Genomic DNA, 21629 nt, shown 5'->3' on the forward strand with positions numbered 1-21629 from the left:
TTTTAGCATTATATTAATAACTTATGTTTGTTGTGAAAATAACTTGAGAAACTGCATCAAAGCTGTGTCAGGGGAGGTTCAGACTTGACATTAGGAAACATTTCTTTACTGAGAGGGTGGTCAAACCCTGGAACAGGCTTCCTTAGAGAGGTGGTTGATGCCCCAAGCCTGTCAGTGTTTAAGAGGCATTTGGACAATGCCCTTAATAACATGCTTTAACTTTTGGTCAGCCCTGAAGTAGTCAGGCAGTTGGACTTGATGATTGTTTTAAGTCCCTTCCAACTGAATTATTCTATTCTATTCTAAACTAAGGAATTGGTGTGCAGATCAAATCAAAATTACCATTTTCTTCATTTTTAGTTATACTTTGATGAAAAGGGATTAAAATATATTTCAGACACTTTTTAGAAAAGCAAAGGAAAAAGAAAGTTTAAATTAATAACAGAGCAACATGAGAAGTCATTAGGGGTCACATCAACGCACATCCTCCTTTTGCAAAACAGCTCAATACCTAGAGCTCTCACCAATGCCCAGGAAAATCTATGTGACTTTCCTCATCTATCTGTGGGCAGCTGAGCCCAGAATTTCACACCTCTCAGGAAAATTCATAATCCCCAAGATATACCATATCTCCTCAAGCAAGGTACACTGACGACATGTTCTCCTTTCCCTAAACAAATATAAACTAGAGAAGGAACCTAAAGCTTCTTCCCAGGGAAGGCAACCAACCAGTAGACTGGAGAGGAGTTATCACTTTTTTGCTTTGTCAAAGCAGAACAACTGAGAGGTGATATTGATATTGAAAGTATCCATGCCATAAGTGCTATGCAAAGTAAATGTACAGGTTCAAATCCTCTCCAGCAGAGGATGGAAATTAGTCCTCACTTTCAACATCTGAGCTGAACGGTTTTGATTCCTGAGCTGATTGGTGACAGGAAGCATTCATGTACGTGCTCAAATATACATGCTGAAAATTATATTAGTATTATTATTGTACTGATATTTTATTGACTGAATTCATTGTATCAATTTATCTCTCTAAAACATCAATTAATTGAAAATACAATGTGTACAACACAACATATTTTATGACATGACAGAAGTATTCTTCTGCAAGCCTGCTTATGCCTTTCCCCACATGTATTTATTACGATCCCCTTTTTACAGAGTGATGCGCCTTAGCAGTTCTGCACTAATGAGTGGGTAGGAAGGAGACTGCTCAGCTAGGAAGTTCAATATTTAGTTCTACCATTATCTTTCGAAAAAATATTTCATACTTCAGACATTAAAACACCTATCCCTACCACAAATAAAATGCATCTCTTGCAGACTTTTCCTCCTGAAAACCAACCATATTCAGAAATCTCCATTTTTTCATTATTCAGCTTGTATCCAGATCTCTCTGCTAGCCATTTGCTTTTGACAGTATTTCAACAAATGCAGTATAATTTTAACATTTCTTTAAAATTTCCCAATTTACATACTGCACGCTCCAGTCTTACCATCCTTTTGACAGTATAGCACTCTGCCTGCATTGCCAAAACAAATCAGCTAATTATGTAGCTAGACAGAGCAGTGATCAGATAGACCTGATATTCACTTTTTTAAAACAAAAAGGAAAACCCGGAAAAGCAAGCAAAGCAAACAAGAAAGAGAATACATGATGTTCAGAGATGTTCTAGTTATTGGCCTACATAACCGTGATCTTGCTAGTTTTACCTCTGCTCCTAATCATCTTTTCATACTGTTTACCCTCTAACATTCCAGCAAGCTCCACACAAGCAGGCCTGAGCGAAACTTCATGTACTGCTGCTTGCGAGCAGTTCAGTAGAGATTTGGAATACAAACCAAGTTTCTGGGGATGTAAAATCTGTCTCTGACATTTATGAACATTGGTCAGTGTAATGGAATGCAATTGCTGAATGGCCCTTTTACAATTTAATTCAATATACGGAAACAAAAGTTTTTTTCAATGAAATGGCTGTGGTTATTCTTTAAAAAGCAATCAATCTAATGCCTTCCAAAAAAAATCCCCAACAACAAAACAACCTATGTATACTTGTTTATTAGATGGTTTTTGATCTGCAAAACAGAAGATAACCTGCAATATCAATGTCCTGGTTCCGTCGGGGATAGGGTTAATTTTCACAAGGAGCTGGGGCAGGACACAGGTATTCGATACCATGTGACGCCACGCCCAGTATATAGCTGGGGGAGCTGGATGCTGGTTGAAGGAGAGGGTGGGAAGTAGTTGTTGTTGTTGTTGTTGTTGTTGTTGTTGTTGTTGTTGTTGTTGTGGAGTCAGTTGGGAGTTTCCTGGTTTGGTAGGTGAGTGGTGTGGTACGGTACATTGATCGTGTTTTGTATATTCCTCTATCAGTAGTATTGTTTTCCTCTTTCCTTTGCTGTTCTGTTAAACTGCCTTTATCTCAATCCACGAGTTTTGCCTTTTTCTTCCGATTCTCCTCTCATTCCGGGGGGGGGGGGGGCAAGCAAGTGAGCGAGCGAGCGAGCAAGCAAGCGGCCGGCCTAGTGTTTTTTTTTTGTTGCTGGCTGGGGTTAAACCACGACAATCAAGCAGTCCAGAGAGATTGCCTTTACATACAATGAGGCCTTTTCTCTTTCCAGTACACCTTTGCCAGCAGCAGTAGTGCTGGTTGTAATTAAAAAATGAGGTTCCATTACAGTTTGTCACAGGTATATGCAACACTGAAATAGATGGTCAAGATCCATTTCTAAAAACAATATGTATTAAATTTACAAACCTATGTGTTAAAAGTATTTATTGAATTATGGCAAATTATAGGCTTGAAATATATTTATTAAATATTTTGTTTTAACTTAGTCACATGAAATGGTTGTTCAGCCACTGGAAGATATTTGTTACCAATATATAAATTTAAAATTTAAGTTTCTATTCTATCTTCATTGAGACAGAACCATCTAAAGTAAAGTTGTTATACAAAATATGTATATTAGATAAAGGTTTTATCCTCCACAGTTGCCTTTATTTTTTTTAATAAAAAAAGAAAGTCACTTCAAGCTGCAGAAAAACATGTCAGTTTTCAACCTGAAAAATAAAAGACTGATAAAGATATTAAGATCTGAAAATTTATTCGGACTTAATCACAGGGTTTGTTATATGCCTCACCTATAAATATTTATCAAAATAATATAAAAGGGAATTATTTAATAATCTACTTCTTCATTTTATATTTTGGTAGTGTTTGTTTTTCACAATTGACTTTGAAGTCTCTTGGTACAAAAATTCTCTTTCTCCAGTCTTCGAGCATTCAAACAAAGTAGTCCATATTCCTTAGTGATGGCACAGTCTCCCTGCTGGCTCTTGAGATCAGCCACACAGTACAGGTTAAGGGTGAAAAGGGAAAGTGTTTGCATGCAAGTAAAGTTGCCTATAGTCATAGCCACTGATAAGTGACTCTAAAATAAGGATTCAAAGAAACCCAACTTTGGTTGGGGACCTATGACCTGAACTATAAACAACAGCAAAAGTAGCAAGGAAGCTATTTACTCCCATACAGGCAGATGATTGTTGCTTTGATACAGGAAAACAAAAAGAGTTTCCCTTTACCATGGTGAATAAAACACGAGATGTCTATCTATATCTTCCATCCATATTCACTGAAAATGAAGTTGTCTAAATATAATAAATAGGTTTCTGGCTTTTAGCAAATGAAAACATTTTACTTTGGAGATCTCTGAAGAGGTTTTAGTCACAAGCCAAAATTCCTCAGAAAGACAAAACTTAATTTAGCCAAATATTTACGTCTCATTTTTGGAGAACAGTGAGTTATGAACTACTCCAACATGTTTAAGCTAAAGATGTGTAATAATTAGAACAGCCAAATAGATGTTAATAATTCATTGGTGGAGAACAGCAAGAAATTGATGGTGAAAAATGATTAATAGAACTTCTCATTATAATTTTAGCAAAGATATTGATCTGTAAACTGCACAATCAAAATATGTAATATAACAGAAAGGAACATAAGGCATATTCAAATTATTCTGATATACTAATTCAGAAAATGCATGGCACACATGGGTGACATTTTTTAAAAATCGGTTTTACCATTTATGGCTCCATCTGAAAGATGTTCATCCACAGAGTCCAGATGCTTATAAGTATCTAGGTCCCTAACTTGTTCTGAAATCCAAAGATAGATAGGCTCCTGACTTCCATCTTGGATCTTCAGCTAACATCCTATAGATTTGCACACACTGTGCAGAGCACTGGGTAAAATTTTCCATTTCTGGAACAGTTTTTAAAATGTAAACTTTGTACTGGAAACATGAAACCAAGTTAAATATCATATTCCATTTGCTTATTTTGCCAGTGGCATAAAATTAGTATGTGCATTCAACATTAAAATGAGCTGCAATTCAGTGACACTTCATGGAATTAAAAGTCAGTCATTCCAGCAGGAACATCTGCTACCATTTTATGCATATTCATCGTACCTGCGTTCCTGGGCTATAAAACTAGCTCTCCTTCCCTGAACCAAGTCTGAATTCCATTGTGCTATAAGAAGCAAGTGCAGAAGTGGAAGTTCACTGCAGCTCTCCCATCCCTTCCACAGAAAGATAAATTTGGCTGTAGCTTAGAAATGAGAGAAATAATCATGGTCAAATCGAACAATGTTAATACAGTCCTTGACAGGGGGGTGTGTGGTAGAAATTTCTGAATAACACTGACAGGTTGTATAATACTGAAGTATTCCTCAGACCTGTCTTAACAAGAATCATCTTTGACCAAAAGACACAGCATACGGGCAGACTACAGGAAAATGTACCTTTAGGAAACAAGAACAGAGGAGTTTTCATCTTCAGTTTAAAAGAGAAGCAAGACACTTTAAACTCATAGCTAGTATCTTTAAATAGCAAAATAAAACCCAGGACATTTAATTGTATTCAGTCACCATTTATGTTGTATTTAGTTCACATCTAGCTAAGTAATATGCATATGAAATAATACAATTATTAGGTACTGATTTAATTGTTTTCAACATCAAAAACCTTGAAATTGTTTTTAGATTTCTTCTTCTGTTCCAGTGAGATCAGCCATCTGTGGGAAAGTAACAGAAGATCAGCGAGGAGAACTGTAAACACGCTCAAGTGACTCACGTGTGGGGTGCTAGAAAACACATATATCACACTAATTGTTGTTTAGTCTGATGTGCTCAACAAGTAGAACATCTGCACTTAGATAAAGTAGGCCTTTGATGGACTCAGGGGCACCTTATCCAACATGCCCAAGATTCCTGCCCTGCTGTTGAAGAAGATCAAAGCACAGTGAAAAACTATGCCTGTCTGAATCCTTGAAATACAGGTGAGAACAGCAAGTCTGAGCTCTCACTCTCTTGCTAACAAGGACTCTCTCACTAATAAGGACTCTCTGTTGCTCCGTGGTGCCTTTTGTCCCCTGCTTGCATGCCTCTGCCCAGATGTTGCTTCGGAGATTCCCCAATCAGTGAGATATTGCGATTAAATTTGTTCTTTGCCTTTCATCCATGGTTTTGTGGTTGTTCCTGCATCCTGCCTGCGTTGGCTCACACACCATCATAATAAATTTACTACTTCAATAAATATACGATAAGTACATGTACATTTATATAAAGGAATTAATTATATCTTCAGGAAGGGATGTAGGAGGGGAAAGGAAAAACAGAATGAGGGAAAAGAGAAGTTGTTTTCCAAAAAAAAAACCCCAAAAAAACAAAACCAACTATGCAACTGATCTGTCAGGGACTATATCACCATGCTCTTACTAACTTTCAAATGAGAACTGCAAGTTGTCTATAGCAGGATTACACTACTTGGAAATTAGACTATAAGAAATGCTATAAATAAAAGACAGCAAAAGCAGAATTCAGTATTTAGGGATTCACTTAGATAGCAGTTTCCATAAACAATGGGGACACAGCTCTGAAAAATAGGAAATCTCTGAAGTATACTTGGTACCGTGGGTAACAAGAAAGGTACCCAATTATTTAACTGAAGCTTGAGATATATGCTTTATTTATTTTACTACTTATGTTTTGTTTCCAAGTTTTTATCTTACAGACTAATCCCTAGTTGGAGCAAGGAAATCTTTGCTTTACTACTGAGCTCGTCTGGCAGTGAAGACAAGGTGAACCAGAGTGACAGACAAGATTGGCTGTGTTATCTTTACTAAGAAATCAAGTGCAAACAAGCACATATGAAGCCATCCCAAGGACCCTGTAGCCCAGAATGTGTTTGGGGAACCCAGAAGTTTGCAAGTATGTACTGTCAGGCAGTAATAGGATATTTTAGGGGGTAGTATTGCCTACTACTGGTTTCATAGTAATTTCTCTACCAGGCAGAAACATAAGTCCTCCTGGAATGAACAAATAGACAGAAGTCACTCAAGAGCCTGATGGAAAACCTCTCAGTAGTCATGTGAAAGCTTGATTGCATCCCCATGATTTTTTTACCCATACTCTTATTCCATCTCCTGGGTAGAGTTGGATAGATCTTACTGTATATATCTTATAAAGGTTCTGTATATTGTCCATAGCTTTGACCTAGAGCAAGTTAGAATAAACATTTATCATTAGGATCCTATCATATACTACCCTAAATTTACTGTAATTTACAGATTTGCTTAAAGTTCAGATCATATCAGAACAACACTGCATATTGCCACAGTCACGCCAAAGAGAGGTGCTGCTTGGAGAATCTGGTAAGTTATTGTAAGATACAACAGAACCAGCCAAGGAAACATCAGTACTTCCATACTTTACTCTGATGACAGGAGAGAAAAATCTGGAGGCAACCAGAATATGCTACGTATAAAATTGGAAGATTTGATATAGTGAGGGCACATTTTATTTCTGTGGGGCTCTTCACATACTGAAGGTTCAGCAGAAGCATAAGCTTCAGTGGGTCGTAGACCAAGAACTGGATGAAAAAGAATGATAATATCTAAAAAAATCCCATGCAGTCAAAGCAATTTTTATGTATATCGGCTATTTTAAATTACATCATTTAATAATAAAAAAAGACTTATTCCTGACAGTAACACTTGACTATCATTTTCTATATTAAACTAGCTTTGACTGTGAGCATAAAGCAATCTGTATTTTTTCAGCTGAAAGCAAAATATCTTAATAAGAATTTTTTAATAAATATGACTTTTTAGAGATAGAAAATGTATTAATGTCAGCAGCATGCTAAATTCCAATAGTGTATCAAATTATTTGTTAAATAACATGCTTCAGTGGATAAGACATCCACATAAACAGCACAGAAGTTAATAAAGAACAAAATTCTATTCTTAGCTACATGCTGCAACTCCTGTTGTGTGAATTTCACTGGCATAAATAAGAATGGGTTTGGGGGCTTTTTTTGTTTTGTTTTTTTTAATATATGATGGAAACAGACTGCATTTCTTTTGTAATCAAATTAATATTTTCAGAACACAAGTTTACTCCACGCTTGTTCCGGTTGCATTGCAAACCAAGGCAATAAGATTACTTCAAAATATCATGCAGATTGCCTGAATCTTAGTATGATCAGATTAAAAGATATTAGCAGAGATTTTATGGAAGCTAAATGACAATGTCCTTGAGCTAATACTGACATTGACTACAGCTGATACAGTTTTTGGTCATTAACATACCTTACTATGTGTCTAGAATGAGCTGCCCAATAATTAGAGCTGAACGCACTATTTTTTAAATTAAATCATACCTCTGGGAAAAAATCAGGGAATAGACAGCTAAAGGACTTTCAAGCAATTAACGAGAACTGTACTGTCAGGTTAAAAATTAAACATTGCAAAGTAGGTTAAGAGGTTTTTCTCTCTCAAAAATTGGATGTTGACATAGAGAACGGCTCTCAGGCATGCTGTTGAGTGAAAGCAAAGGTGAGAATGCATACCACTTACAACCAAATGAAGTAATTTTCTCTATTAATTTTCGTAATTCAAACTGAGCCTCTCAAAAAATCTGAAAAAGTTTAATTAAATATTACAGTGTCACTGATCTTAGATAGGTAGACAGAAATGCAGAGGTAAAGATTCATACTTTTCAAGTGACCTCTGATTTCGTAAGTCTCTGTTTCTGAGTACTCTGAAAAACCTACCCCAGACTGAACAATCAGAAACTGAGCCACTCAAATTTTAATTTGATTATATAATCATAAAAAGCCTAAGCAACATATCAACTGTTATGTATTCTTTTTATTCAGTTTTGTAGTCACCAAAACCTTCAAAACAAATCCTAAACCCAGACCTTTATTTACTATTCCATGCTTTTACATAGTATTCCAATTCACAGTTCCCTCCATACTTCCTCAAGTCCAAGAAACCTAACATGTTTATAAGCATAATAAGATAATATTAATCAAACTTTTTTCTCACTACAGTCAAAACAAAAAAAAAATAAGAAAACTGAAGAGGAAGTCTCATGATATTGAGCATCCTGGGTTAAAGTTTAAAGACTCACATATAACACCCCCAAAACATCATCTTTTAGATCACCCATAGGAATTATGTAATGTTTTGGTTTGGTTTGTTGTTTTGGATTTTTTTTAACATATGTCAAAATCATGGTGAAAACATTTGCCTTTATTTAGATTGTGGGGAAGCTGAATATTCTAAAATTAAGCATCCTGCAGAAAAAATGTATTTGTGTACTTCTTCATAGGTGCTGCAGGTGATCTTCAAAAGATCTCAAGTTAAATTAAAAGTACCTCAAAGAACTGAGGAATTATTTGAGTTACGCTTACTGAGCTCTTTCTCTGCTGTAAACATTACTCTCTGTTCAAGTATATAACATATCCAAAGTCTGAAAGAAAATGCAGTCAGTGGACTGTTATTCCAGGACTAGAATGTGCATAATAAAAATTGGGAAATGTTCAACATATATGTTAGCTCAAACTATACATTAGTATTCCGCATTATCCAGAGACAGAAGGATGTCTTATCAATAAAATTAATTGCTTTTGTTGCACAAATAAAAGCATAAACCTTCCCACATCCCCTAGAGGCCTGGAAGGTGAGTGGCTGCTGCACCAACCTCAGGTGGACTCACCTGGCTTTCTTTTGTGGTTCTTGAGGAAAATTTCAGAGGACAACAACACATGACCCTCATGAGCCCACGGGCACAACGTACACTTCTACATATCCATTTTCACTAATACATGCGTATAACTGGTACAAAAAGAAAATCCAGTAGATAGCTTCAGTCAACTAGATTTCATAACAAATGAATTGGTGACAGCCAAAGATGAGACATTATTCAATATTAAAAATAATAAGAACTGAAGATGATAAAGAACCTAATGCATTTCTGGCCCATATTCCACATCAAAACATTTCCAATAGAATATTTCATTGCTTATTTTTTGTCCTCCTTCCTAAATGTCTAATTTTGATATTTCTTGCTGCAATTTCACCCCATTAGTTCTATGTAATTTATTTCCTCTTTGTAACATCCATTTTTGCATTTGTGGACCATTATAATATTTCTCTTCAGCCTACCTTTATGGGAGTTGCATTTTACCTGGGGAACTATTATAAAGCTTAATATATAATGTACTGTCAGAAAGATTTTTTGGACAATATAAATGCATTGTTTAAATAAATGATACAATTTTGTCATTTTATCCTTTGGGGCATTTACAGAAGTAAAGTGCAAAAATTGTTGGAATGCAGCAAATAAAAAGCCAAGCACTACTAATAATCTTTTTATTACTAAACGGTGAATGCTCATGTAATAGGAATAGTTTAACTGTGTGAAGTTTTTCTTTAATAGAAATAAAAATGATAATCACCACAATAGTATTTGAAAATGACACATGAAAAATAGCCCTAGCTAAAACTGTGTTTCAGTCATAAAATCATAAATAAATTTTAAAAAAAAAGAAATTGGTTTGTGCAAAGAATGTATACAGTATAATTCTAAATCCTGAATTTAAGTTTATTAGAAAATAATTCAAAAGTCTCAATACTGTAAGAGAACCTCATGACAAATCCTGAGCAACAAGACTGAGATGAATACCTTTAGAATCCAAAACTACAGATATTTCACACTCCTACATTCAGTGACATAATGTATCCATTAAAACCCACACTAACTTGTAACTGATTGTCCTGGTTCCGGCGGGGATAGGGTTAATTCTCCCCAGGCTCTGGCACAGACACAGGTATTCCATGCCATGTGAGCCATGCCCACCCTGAGCTGTCAGGGGGCAGGAAGTCACCGCTTGGAGCAGGCTGGGGAGTCCTGGGGCTGGTCGGTGAGTGGCGGTTCCATAATCGTGTTTGTATATTCCTCTGTCGGTGTTATTATTGTTGTTTTTCTTGTTCCCTTTGCTGTTCTGTTAAACTGCCTTTGTCTCAACCCAAGAGTTATGTCTTTTTCTTCTCATTCTTCCCCGTATTAGGAAGGCCCAAGCGAGCAGCACGTGGCTCTTTGTTGCCGTCTGAGGCTAAACCACGACAGTCCTTTTTGGCACCCAACGTGGGGCTCGAAGGGTTGAGATAACAACAGAATCCAACTAGAGCTTGGAAAAACGAATTTGTTGTATGCGTTTATTGTATTAGGTAAATAGTCACTGGTCACCATGTTGCTTGGTTTGTTCTCATGGCTGTGTTATGTAAATTCCTATATGGCTATATGGCTTATGTACTGCCTGCGATGATTTTTGTATCGGCTTATGATATGATAACATCACTTGTTAGACAGTTACTTTGGGGCGTTTATGTGGTATTGCTGTCCTGTCCGTACCTTGGGCACCATCTCTCAGAATTTATTAATAATCACACCCAGCCTATGGGGGAAACAGGGGGGGACACTTTCCCCAGCTCTTTTGCCTCACTTTTCTCCTTCGGGTCAGGTATGACAGCTTTTGAGAATTCTGAATATCCTTGGGATGCTCAAACCAGCATGTTCCTAGTGTTATGTCTCCCGAATGTGTTCCAGGTCTTGTTTAGGGTTAAAAGACTATTTAAGACTACCACCCAGAGATCTGCTCTGAGGCTGGATAGTCAGGGGTGGCATGGCATGTGGGAGAACATGGGCAGGTACCCAGAGAACATCTCACCTCCCATGGTCTGGGACTTCACCCCTGAACAACTACAGGACCCTGATAAAGTGGTAGGATATTTGAAGGGAAAATGCTGTGGCTATTCCAGAGAGGCACAACTCCCCGCACTGTGCTGGGCCCTGGCCAGTATCTACCAGGCACTGCTCAGAATTATGCAGCACCCTCAGGGGAAAGAGATGGAGACCAGACCGACAGGCACTGCGGCTACTGCAACCCCTGTGACAGACACTGTGGCTACTGCAACCCCTGCGACAGGCACTGCCGCTGAACCAGGGAACCGACCTGTGCCAGTATCAGTTGCCCCCATACAGAAGAAGAGGAAGTACACAAAGAAATCAGTTCGCTTAGTAAGAGATGATGACGAACCAGGGTCATCACGAGAGCAGGAGGAAGAGGCAGAACCAGAGATAATCACCCGATCCCTTGAGTGACCTGTGAGATATGCAAAAAGATTTCAGCCAACTTTCAGGCGAGCACATTGTCACCTGGCTACTCTGGTGCTGGGATAACAGGGCCAGTAGCCTGGAATTAGAGGGTAGGGAAGCCAGGCAGCTGGGATCCCTGTCTAGGGAAGGGGGCATTGACAAGGCAATTGGGAAGAAGACCCAAGCCCTCAGCCTCTGGAAACGACTCCTGTCAGGCGTGAGGGAGAGGTACCCCTTCAGTGAAGATGTTGTATGTCAACCAAGCAAGTGGACTACCATGGAAAGAGGTATCCAGTACCTGAGAGAATTAGCCATGCGGGTGATGATTTATTATGACTTGGACAATGCAGACATACCCACAGACCCTGATGAGGTGCAATGCACAAGGCCCATGTGGCGGAAGTTTGTACGAAGCGCACCATCGTCATATGCCAACTCCCTGGCAGTAATGGAATGGAAAGGTGAAGAGGGACCAACGGTGGATGAGGTGGCTGGCTGACTCCAGCAATATAAAGAAAGTCTCTCTTCCCGCCTTGTCTCAGCTGTGGAGAAACTGTCGCGGAAGGTCCAGCCACTTGAAGAGAATATGTCCTACTCCCCACCTGTATGGGCCAGCGTCTCAACTATTAGGAACAGGCATTTCCCCACTCAAGAGAGAGAGTACAGAGGGTACACACCACGAGGCACCCTGTGGTTCTACCTGCGTGACCACGGAGAGGACATGAGGAAGTGGGATGGACAACCTACTTGGATCCTGAGGACACAGGTACAGGAGTTGCAAGGAAGGACAACCACAAAAGGGGATCCCTCCAGGAAAAGTGCCGCCCCAGTTTCCAGCGGGCAGTTCCCCAGACAAAGCAGAAGGCCTGATCTTGCTTCTGATCCTCTTGAAGGAACTTCCAAGTCATTTCTGCAAGAAGTGAGTAACGGATACTATGACCAGGATTAGAGGGGCCCTGCCTCTGGCCAGGTGGGAAAAAGGGACAACCGGGTTTATTGGACGGCGTGGATTCGATGGCCTGGCACATCCGACCCACAGGAGTATAAGGCTCTAGTGGACACGGGTGCACAGTGCACCCTAATACCATCAAGCTATAGAGGGGCAGAACCCATTTGTATTTCTGGGGTGACAGGGGGATCCCAAGAGTTGACTGTACTGGAGGCGGAAGTGAGCCTAACTGGGAATGAGTGGCAAAAGCATCCCATTGTGACTGGCCCAGAGGCTCCATGCATCCTTGGTATAGATTACCTCAGGAGAGGGTATTTTAAGGACCCAAAAGGGTACCGCTGGGCCTTTGGCATAGCTGCCTTGGAGACGGAGGAAGTTAAACAGTTGTCTACCTTGCCTGGTCTCTCGGAGGACTCTTCTGTTGTGGGGTTGTTGAGGGTCAAAGAACAGCAGGTGCCGATTGCTACCACAACGGTGCATCGGCAGCAATATCACACTAACCGAGACTCTCTGATTCCCATCCATAAGCTGATTCGTCAACTAGAGGTTCAAGGAGTGATCAGCAAGACTCACTCACCCTTTAACAGTCCCATATGGCCAGTGTGAAAATCTAATGGAGAGTGGAGGCTAACTGTAGACTATCGTGGTCTAAATGAAGTCACGCCACCGCTGAGTGCTGCCGTGCCGGACATGCTAGAACTCCAGTATGAACTGGAGTCCAAGGCAGCCAAGTGGTATGCCACGATTGATATAGCGAATGCATTCTTCTCAATCCCTTTGGCAGCAGAGTGCAGGCCACAGTTTGCTTTCACTTGGAGGGGCGTCCAATACACCTGGAATCGACTGCCCCAGGGGTGGAAACACAGCCCTACTATTTGCCATGGACTGATCCAGACTGCACTGGAACAGGGTGAAGCTCCAGAACATCTGCAATACATTGATGACATCATCGTATGGGGCAACACAGCAGAAGAAGTTTTTGAGAAAGGGAGTAAAATAGTCCGAATCCTTCTGAAAGCTGGTTTTGCCATAAACCAAAGTAAGGTCAAGGGACCTGCGCAGGAGATCCAGTTTTTAGGAATAAAATGGCAAGATAGACGCCGTCAGATTCCAATGGATGTGATCAACAAAATAGCAGCTATGTCTCCACCAACTAGTAAAAAGGAAACACAAGCTTTCTTAGGCATTGTGGGTTTTTGGAGAATGCATATCCCAGATTACAGTCTAATCATAAGCCCTCTCTATCAAGTAACCCGGAAGAAGAATGATTTTAAATGGGGTCCTGAGCAACGACAAGCTTTTGAACAAATCAAACAGGAAATAGTCCATGCAGTGGCCCCGGGGCCAGTCCGGGCAGGACAAGATGTTAAAAATGTGCTCTACACGGCAGCCGGGGAGAACGGCCCTACCTGGAGCCTCTGGCAGAAAGCACCAGGGGAGACTCGAGGTCGACCCCTAGGGTTTTGGAGTCGGGGATACAGAGGATCTAAAGCCCGCTACACTCCAACAGAAAAAGAGATATTGGCAGCATATGAAGGGGTTCGAGCTGCTTCGGAAGTAGTTGGTACAGAAGCACAGCTCCTCTTCGCACCTCGACTGGTGCTGGGTTGGATGATCAAAGAAAGGGTCCCCACCACACATCATGCAACCGATGCTACATGGAGTAAGCGGATTGCACTGATCACACAGCGAACTCGAATGGGAAGCCCCAGTCGCCCAGGAATTCTGGAAGTGATCATGGACTGGCCAGAAGGCAAGGATTTCGGAATGTCACCAGAGGAGGAGGTGACGCATGCAGAGGAGGCCCCACTGTATAATAAACTGCCAGAAAATGAGAAGAAATATGCCCTGTTCACTGATGGGTCCTGCCGTATTGTGGGAAAGCATCGAAAGTGGAAGGCTGCTGTGTGGAGTCCTACATGACAAGTTGCAGAAGCCAATGAAGGACAAAGTGAATCAAGCCAGTTTGCAGAGGTGAAAGCCATTCAGCTGGCTTTGGACATTGCTGAGCGAGAAAAATGGCCAGTACTTTATCTCTACACTGACTCATGGATGGTGGCAAATACTCTGTGGGGGGTGGTTAAAGCAGTAGGAGCAGGGCAACTGGCAGCGCAGAGGCAAACCCATCTGGGTTGCTGAACTGTGGCAAGATACTGCTGCCTGGATACAGAATCTGGTTGTGAAAGTACGCCATGTAGATGCCCATGTACCCAAGAATCCGGCCACGGAGGAACATCAGAACAACCAGCAGGTGGATCGGGCTGCTAGGATTGAAGTGGCTCAGGTGGATCTGGACTGGCAACATAGGGGTGAACTCTTCATAGCTCGATGGGCCCATGACACCTCAGGCCATCAAGGAAGAGATGCGACATATAAGATGGGCTCGTGACCGAGGGGTGGACTTGACCATGGACACTATTGCACAGGTCATCCATGAATGTGAGACATGTGCTGCAATCAAACAAGCCAAGCGGTTAAAGCCTCTTTGGTATGGAGGACGATGGCTGAAATATAAATATGGGGAGGCCTGGCAGATTGATTATATCACACTGCCACAAACCTTGCAAGGTAAGTGCTATGTGCTCACAAAGCAACCACTGGATGGCTGCAAACATACCCTGTGCCCCACTGCCGCTGCCCCGAACACTATCCTGGGCCTTGAAAAAGCAAGTCCTGTGGCGACATGGCACCCCAGAGAGAATTGAGTCGGACAATGGGACTCATTTCCAAAACAGCCTCATAGACACCTGGGCCAAAGAGCATGGCATTGAGTGTGCATGGCATGGCATAGATGGTATGGAATAAGGGGTGGATAATGTCCTGGTTCCGGCGGGGACAGGGTTAATTCTCCCCAGGCTCCGGCAGGGACACAGGTATTCCATGCCATGTGAGCCATGCCCACTCTGTGCTGCTGGGGGAGGGGGCGTTCTGGGTCAGGTCAGTGAGCAGCAGTTCCGTAATTGTGTATTCCTCTATTGGTGTTAATGTTGTTGTTTTTCTTGTTCCCTTTGCTGTTCTGTTAAACTGCCTTTGTCTCAACCCAAGAGTTTTGCCTTTTTCTTCTGATTCTTCCCGTATTGGGAAAGCCCGAGCAAGTGGCACATGGTTCTTTGTTGCCGTCTGAGGCTAAACCATGACACTGATCCATTTAATATAAATGAACATGATTTATATACTTAATTTTACATACATATATCAATTACACTTAAATATGATACAACACATTTTTTCTTCATCACATATAATATTACTTTCAAACTCTACTGCTCTGTATAAACCTAAGTATGTAAGAGCTCACAAAAAGATAAATCTCATTAGCTTTAACTGAGACATTACAGACATGTGACAAAAGACAAAGTGCTTACCCTAAGCGGAGTGAAGACTGGTCCCAAGGAAGAACAGGTTTTAAATCAATGCATGCACAAATTTTAGAACCAGTCTACCATGTTAGGATGACTGTTGGTGGTCAAAGGCAGGTCCAAAACATACATACAAGTTAAAAAGAAAGTTGATGCATAAGGCAAATCTAAGTTCAAAATTGAGAGAAGTGTAATAAAAAAACATGAGGCACACTAACATGTTGCAATTATGACTTACACTTTGTCACATACTTAACTGAAAAATTAAGCTGCACATGAGCATGACAACATGGATGGGTTGCCTAAAACTGCACAAAATAAGAGAATATTTTTAATAGCAACAGACATAGAAATATTCTTCCATAAGTACCCAGATGTACATATGCAAATACTATTGTGTCTTTCACCCTAATTAAAAGCCATTAAAACCTGACATTAAATTTACTTACAAAGTAGCATCAGTAGAGCTTTATATGATTTATAAAGGTTTATATGATAACCCTCAAATGTGTATACAAAAAGATTTTGAAGCTGGAATGCCACATTAAAAAAATCTGGCATACCTTTACTATTCGCTATGCTCTGAATTTTTCTGTTCAAGTTTTAGAATTAACTCTTCTTTTACTTTTCTGTTATCATTAAAATAAGGCTTTGTGCTCCTTGAATAGATGAGAAGTTACCCAGAGAGATTCTCCCAATATAAGATGGTAATAGTTTATTTCTATTGTTGCAAATCGGTTCATACTTTATATTCATCATACAGGAAAAAGACCTTCAGCATTGCCTGCGTTGAACCTCCTTATCCACTACTCTGTCAGATAACTCCACATCACAGTCTTACTTCACTTCATCTTGAAGCCAATTAAAATTTCTGTCCCCGCTTTCAGTCAAAGGCTGAAATTGTCAAATTAAGAACTGGAACCATCAGAGTGCAAAGGCTACATTTAATCACACACATATTATCCCCCCTCAGTCTTTCTCATACATTGCTCTTTCTTGTCAAAAGATGTCTCTCCCTTGCGACTCCGGAGGTAACAACTTTGATTTCTTTTTAGAACGCTTACTACAGATGCCCTAAATTGATTAGGGCATTGCTGTCCTGCTCTCCCACAGGCTGTCCTGCTCTCCCACAGGCTCATTCTGCACACAAGCAGGGATGACCAAAGGCACTTGGTATCTCACAGAAAGCATGCAGGACTTCAATAAATTGATAAAAACAAGATTTCCATGACAGCGCAAGTTTCTCTGTTTACTCATAGGGAGGGAGGGAGGGAGATGCCACAGGGCTGTATCCAACAGTCCAGGCACATGCAAGCAAGACCTCTGAATGTTAATGAAACTCCTGATGTGCCTAAGGACACCGAGTAATTAATTGTCTTAAAAATCAGCCATGTACATTTCCACTAATACCAGAAGGCCATAACATACAAAAGTCACCCTAAACCCAGGTCCACCGAACTCTGCTATGAAATGAGTCAAACACATATGGCAGCAGCAGAACCATGTGCAGTTGCTTGCATCTCTCATTGGCTTCATGCTCTCTCATCCGGTGGTTGCGAGGCCATGGGACTGTCTCGGTGATGCTCTCCCACAGGCTCATTCTGCACACAAGCAGGGATGACCAAAGGCACTTGGTATCTCACAGAAAGCATGCAGGACTTCAATAAACTCTAACCAAAACACTGACAATAAATTCACTTTTGTGAGTCATGCAATTACACAAAATTGTTGTCCAAGTTTAGAGACGCAGTAATCACAGCTGCAAAGACATAAACAGAGGTCTTGTGCTGGGTTTGATGTGCATTAGGTGCTCAGTTTACATAACGGCTTCTAAATTAGACATTAACCTCAGAAGACTGGGAAGAGACAACTAGGAACAAAATGGTCCCCTTGTGGAAAAATTATGTAATACTTATTGAATTTAATTCTCCAAGGGGTGTATCTGTCTGATGAAGATCAAATTCTTCCCTGAAACACAAGCAGGATGAAGAGCCATAAAACTAGAGAACAAGCCCCACATGGATGCGAGTAACCGATTTACAGAGCACTGAGTTTACAGACACAGTTTCCACACTCTGTTCATATGATGCTGCCTGCCCCCCCAAACAACACAGCAAAATATTGCTCAATGTGTAGATAAACATACTAAGTTTTATAAAAATAATGAGAATGAGGTCAATAAATGTAACCAAATGCATCAAAGTACCCTAGCAAATACATACAAGCATCCAGAACTAGAAAAAAGAGAATCCACAGGAGCCTGTACCAGAATTTTCCCATGTCTTACATGGTTAACCCAATATTCTCCTAAGTGTGCCTATATTTAAAATTTACTGTGATGTTCATTTTCATATGTGCTACAAACACCCTAATAATAGCTAAATTTACAAACTTACCCTAAATCTTCCCATTTGGGAATCATAAAATATTAATCTTTTTTACCTTATTCCCATATAGGAAGATGAACAGAATACATATACTGCCACCCAAAAAGAGTATTACCATTATATCAATTATTTCAGGAGAAATGACACAAATAGTTCACATTTTTCACTGAAACAGTCCTACTGGGTAAAAAATTGGGTCTGGATCAGGCCACATCATCCCAAGACTATGAACTTTTTTTAAAAAATAAATACCTCCATTCTAATAAAATAAAAACATAATAACCCCCCCAGAAAATACAGTTAATTTAAGAATATGCAGATGACAGTCCTGAAAAGGATGCAGTGTTGTTTACTCCTACTGAAAAAAATAAGTAAATATATGCTATGATCTCTAAACCTTCCCACAGGAAAAATTAGGACAGAATTAGAAGATATTTGTGTAATGAAACAGAATCAACATACCTCTCACCTCTTTCACATATCAGCTTAAAAAGTGACATGGCTCAAAATATGATGCATAACCTCCTATTGCCCAAAACATCATCTGGTTGTGTATCTCGCTCAGAATCCAAGCTTACAACAAAATGAGGGAATTTACTCACAAGAATAATCTCATTAATTTTAAGGGAATTCTCATGTGAATAGAGTTACTCATGCACACACGTGGGTAAGTAAGAGGCTATCAGACCCCCCCAATCCTCTACGCATGCTACCACAGCACCAGATGTGACCTGCTACATCCCTCTCTGGCTGGCAGAAAGGGAGCGAGTGGACTCTTGGCTCTCTCCCCACTTAATGCACCTGCTAGTGCAGCTGAGCTGGCATGCAAGAGGGAAAAGGTACTCCAGGAAAAGAATTAGTGCAGCTTATTGCCTTCAGGGACCCAGGAAAAAGTAGGGATTTGAAGCATGATTTTGAGTCATAACTGAGTGCTGCCCTGCTCCTCTTGTACCTGTACTGCTCTCGGGCTTGACTGAAAGTTGCTAGCACAGCTCACTACGTAACACCCCACTCTGAATAGACTCACAGAAACTCGGACTTTGGAAGTATTTCCTCTCATTCCCTCTTGAAACATGTTCTATTTAAGCTACTTTTTCTTAGAAGATCCATGTAACTATTGAACATTCTGGATTTTCCTTTTTTAAAAATGGTTTCCGATGTGGTTCACTTATTGTATATACACAAGCTGTTCAATTCAAGCTGTTGATCAAATATGCTTAACACCATCAATAGTTCTTCAGCAAATATCATAGTAAAATTTACAAAGGCATATAGCCAGCTGGCATATATAGCAAAATTAAATAATCCTTCATTTAAAATGTAATTTCAAAGGGAAATATCTCTTCCCGGAATTTACTTGCACTGCTTTTCATGCAAATATTCCAATTTTGCATACCTTCAACTTATTGTGACAGCAACATTCTAATTTAGCATCACATTTACCGCTCTGTCTCTGAAAATGTACTTTCCCAAAAAGCATTAGCTTGGATAAAGTTATTTTGCTGCAACTCTGACGAAAACGTGCTTCCTTCACGCGAAACCATGAACAAGTGTTTACGCCGGGTGCTCAGGAAGGAGCCGGCACGCGCCCAACGCGGCCCCCAGGATATTAAAAAAAATGTTATGTTACTGTCACTGCGTGCATCCCAACGAGCTCTCCCTTGGGCAGGGCCGTGCCCCGCACCGGCGGCGCCCCCACCCGCTCCCCGCCCGACAGACGCAGCGAATGCGGCGGCCCCCGCGACGCGACCAACCCGGGAAAGCCCCGCTGCCCGCGCGGCCTCACCGCTGCGCAGGCCAGGCGGAGCCCGCAGTCCCGCGGGGGCGGCCGGCGCAGCCCGGGTGCCGCACGCTGGAGAGCACCGCGCCGGGCCAAGCCTCGCGGCCAACCCCCCGGCGGTGCACGGACCGCAGAGGGCAGGGCAACCGCCCCGCGCCGGCTTCCAGCCCCTTCCCCGCCGCATGGGCAGAGGCAAAGTTTTTGTCGCCAAACGGAGCAGCGAGGCGCCACAAGGAATGAGGGAGGGAAGGGGCGAGGCGGGGCCCGCTCGCGGGGGCGGCGAGAGGGAAAAGCCCCTCACCTCCGCGGGGCGCGGCCGGCTGCCGAGCGAGCGCCGGTGCTCACCGCACCCACCCCAGTCCGAAGCCCGCCGAAGTTTCTGCCGGGCGAGGTGCGAGGCGGCAGGAGCACTGCCCTGCCTCCCGCGGCGGGGCCACCCCCATGCGGTCGCGGGAGCCCCGCGCTCACCTGAAGTCGCTGTAGGGGTGGATGATCCAGAACCCCGCAGTTTTAACCCTTTCCTGCTCCTTCTCCACCGCCTTCTGGCTGCCGAACGTGCGGAGGGAGAATTTGTTGACCCCCGGCTGCAGCATGGAGGTGAAGTGCTGCTGCATGAAGCCGTACTGCCGCCGGGGCCCCTCGGCATCCTCGAAGCCCACCACGGGCTCCTCGCCCCCGCCGCCGTCCACTTTGAAGCACACCGAGTTGCCGTGTTCCTTCACGCCGCCGCCACTGACCCCGCCGCCGGGGCTGCTCTGGGCTTTCTCCGCTGGGGCCGCCGGCTTGGCTGGGAAGGCGTTAGTGCTGCTATCGTCCCGGCTGCCGGGAGAGGAGCTGCGCTTCCCATCCTCCATGCTGCAGGGCGGGCGCGCCCCAGCCGCGGGAAAGCGTGGGGAAACCTCACCGCCACCGGCGCCCTTCAGCGGCGCGGCGCGGCAGAGCTAGGCTAAGCTGGGCTGGGCTCAGCTCCGCGCCGCCCGGCATGGCCAGAGCCCCCGACTCTGAGCCGCGCTCCCGCGCAGGGCTGGCACTGCTTCCCCTCGCCCGCCCGACATTGAGCTCCCCGGAGTCCTTGAGGGACTGAGGCGCCTGGGGAGAGGGAGAGAGCTCTACCCTCTGGAGATGCGGAGCGCATGGGCCTGGCGGCGGCTCGATATATGAGTGCGAGTGCGGTGGCCCGCAGCGGGGGGGGTGCCGCCGATATCCGCAGATGTCACAGGAGCTATAACATTATGCGTACCTGAAAAAGCATAAAGGCACATATTGCAACACATATGCATAGGTCCTGGGACTCCATTTGGTTTGACATAGGTTTGTTTTTCACAAATTCTCAACACACTTTTCATTTTGCACATTAAAAATATTCCTCCTTTACAAAACAGATGTTTAAAACAAACTTGATAAACAGATGTGCAAATCTGCACACCACAATTTGCACAGTGCAAATCAGGTGCATTGGGGAGCTGTGTTTCAAAACTGGATCTGAGGGCTTTTCTCAGCAATTCCAGCTCTAACAGAATGTTTATGTCTAGTGCACTCAAACACTCAAAGTTCATATGATGTTAGTGTGGAAGAGGATGGCAAGTGTAGATGCACCAGGATGGATTGCTGGAGGCTGGGCAGTGACCAAAATAG

At 42.2% G+C, this 21629-nt stretch overlaps 1 protein-coding gene across 1 annotated transcript in view; it reads right to left on the bottom strand.

The window, feature by feature from the left end:
* LOC141735550 (potassium/sodium hyperpolarization-activated cyclic nucleotide-gated channel 1-like) overlaps window positions 1-20982 on the bottom strand; it is a 318988-nt gene extending 298006 nt beyond the window's left edge. Inside the window, exon 1 of the mRNA XM_074568526.1 lies at window positions 20463-20982. Within this exon, the coding sequence (XP_074424627.1) occupies window positions 20463-20848 (386 nt within the window). The 5' untranslated portion in view covers window positions 20849-20982. The remainder of the gene's footprint in view (window positions 1-20462) is intronic.
* Window positions 20983-21629: the final 647 nt, after the last annotated feature.

The sequence above is a fragment of the Larus michahellis genome, chromosome W (assembly GCF_964199755.1).
Source record: "Larus michahellis chromosome W, bLarMic1.1, whole genome shotgun sequence".
NCBI classification, from domain to species: domain Eukaryota; kingdom Metazoa; phylum Chordata; class Aves; order Charadriiformes; family Laridae; genus Larus; species Larus michahellis.